This window comes from Thamnophis elegans, chromosome 12 (genome assembly GCF_009769535.1).
Source record: "Thamnophis elegans isolate rThaEle1 chromosome 12, rThaEle1.pri, whole genome shotgun sequence".
NCBI lineage: Eukaryota > Metazoa > Chordata > Lepidosauria > Squamata > Colubridae > Thamnophis > Thamnophis elegans.
In genome coordinates this window covers 18,046,943-18,048,759 of record NC_045552.1, presented here as the reverse complement: position 1 = coordinate 18,048,759, position 1,817 = coordinate 18,046,943, and the positions used below count along the sequence as shown (strand labels likewise).

Here is a 1,817-nt window from a genome sequence, read left to right as displayed (position 1 = left end):
CAGGCTTGGTTTCAGAATGGAAGGTAATCTCACATCTGCGTGGAGACGTGTAGGTTTTCCACATACTTCAGCAGGAGCACTTGTGGGTCAAGATGCAATCAAAACCCTGCCTATTTTTATGTGGGACACACCTTAAAATGGATGGGAGTTTCATTTTCAGGTTGGGGTGACCATCCTAACTTTTTTGATTCTCCTGCAGATTGCTTTGTATTGTTTAACCAATGAATGGGAATGAATTTCCAGGCTTTGGGGGAGGAAGATGGGACAGGAAAATATCACTTAGCTTACAATCATCTTATAGCAATAGCAGTAGACTTATATACCGCTTCATAGGGCTTTCAGCCCTCTCTAAGCGGTTTACAGAGAGTCAGCATATTGCCCCCAACAATCTGGGTCCTCATTTTACCCACCTCGGAAGGATGGAAGGCTGAGTCAACCCTGAGCCGGTGAGATTTGAACCGCTGAACTGCTGATCTAGCAGTAGCCTGCAGTGCTGCATTTAACCACTGCGCCACCTTGGCTCTTTTTTTTTTACAATTCAATAAAAACATGAATTTATAGGGATATAAATACACATAACAGCAGCAATAAAGAGAAACCTGCAACTCAGCATGTTTTGATTACTGTTTTTCACTGATAGAAACAGTTGAGGAAAATGAGATTTGAAGTCTACAAGGCCATTTGTCCGGTCCTGTTTTTGCTGTTTCCATTTCCATTTGAACTGTGCAATCGGTCATCAGCTGCCACTCATCCAATTTAAACAAGGTGCTTCTAAAGCATCTAAGAATGTTACAGTCTCTTCATAAAAAGTCCAAAAATAATTCTCTTTCACGTTTGGAGTTTTTAAGTACTGTCTTCCATACATTTTGGCAAACATGATTAAGAATCTTCTTTCTCCTGGAACTTGCATTGGATGCAGGTGTAGAAAACCGTCTGCCCTTCATCTGCAGATCTCATCTGTCGAGTATGGTAGGCCATGCCCTCATGCCCACACTGAGGACATTTTCTGTCAATCAGTGGACCCTTAACTTCTTTTCCTTCTTCGGCAGTCAAGGAAGAGGAATCTATCTTGTTGAATGTGACAGATGTACGGATGACTCTCTTTTCAAAATCTTTCACATCAATGTTGAAAGAGCAACAGGGACATATCACCTTATCCTGGATACCTGGCAAGGGCAGGACAGTACCACACTCAGGACAAAAATCAAGTTCTGATTCAAAGCAGGAACCTCCTTGTTCCATAATTACAAAGTAAAACAGAGGCTCTTTGCCCCCTGCCCATTTAAAAGCATTCGCCGGCTTCTAAATGTAACTCCACGTGCAGCTTGAGAAATAATGCACAATTCACTTCATTATAACATTGAATTGGACTAGCAAACCCAAAATAAGCCAATTCTTTATTTTCTTACTGCTAAGTCAAATGTTGTTTACCCATAGCAATACAAATCTAAATAACTGCTCCTGGGGTATAAAAATGTCAAGTATATTTCACATATCTATGTTGTATACAGGTATATTAAAAAAAACAGATTACATAGTTGAAGTGTTATAATTCTTAAAACAATATTTTATGATTTCTCTTGTAAGCTCCCAATGGATCTTTTTAACTCTACCATTAGATGTGGAAGCTATAAAAACAATAATATAAACTTTTTAAAAAGGGCTTATGTGTTGCTTTCAAAACTTCATTTTAAAACCTACTCTGTTCTTAAGTAAAAAAGCAGGATGCAAATATTTTAAAGAATTCTCTAAACCAGAGGTAGAATACCAAATCCTGGTTCCATTGATAAAAACGGCATGTAAATGACATGAACACA

The 1,817-nt window shown here is 38.6% G+C and overlaps 1 protein-coding gene across 1 annotated transcript; it reads right to left on the bottom strand.

Annotated features, from left to right (window-relative positions):
• Positions 1-537: 537 nt before the first annotated feature.
• Positions 538-1,339, bottom strand: LOC116516088 (DNA-directed RNA polymerase I subunit RPA12-like). The gene has a single exon (XM_032228468.1). It carries the CDS (start codon positions 1,240-1,242, stop codon positions 880-882), a length of 363 nt encoding a protein of 120 aa, XP_032084359.1. The 5' UTR covers positions 1,243-1,339; the 3' UTR covers positions 538-879.
• Positions 1,340-1,817: the final 478 nt, after the last annotated feature.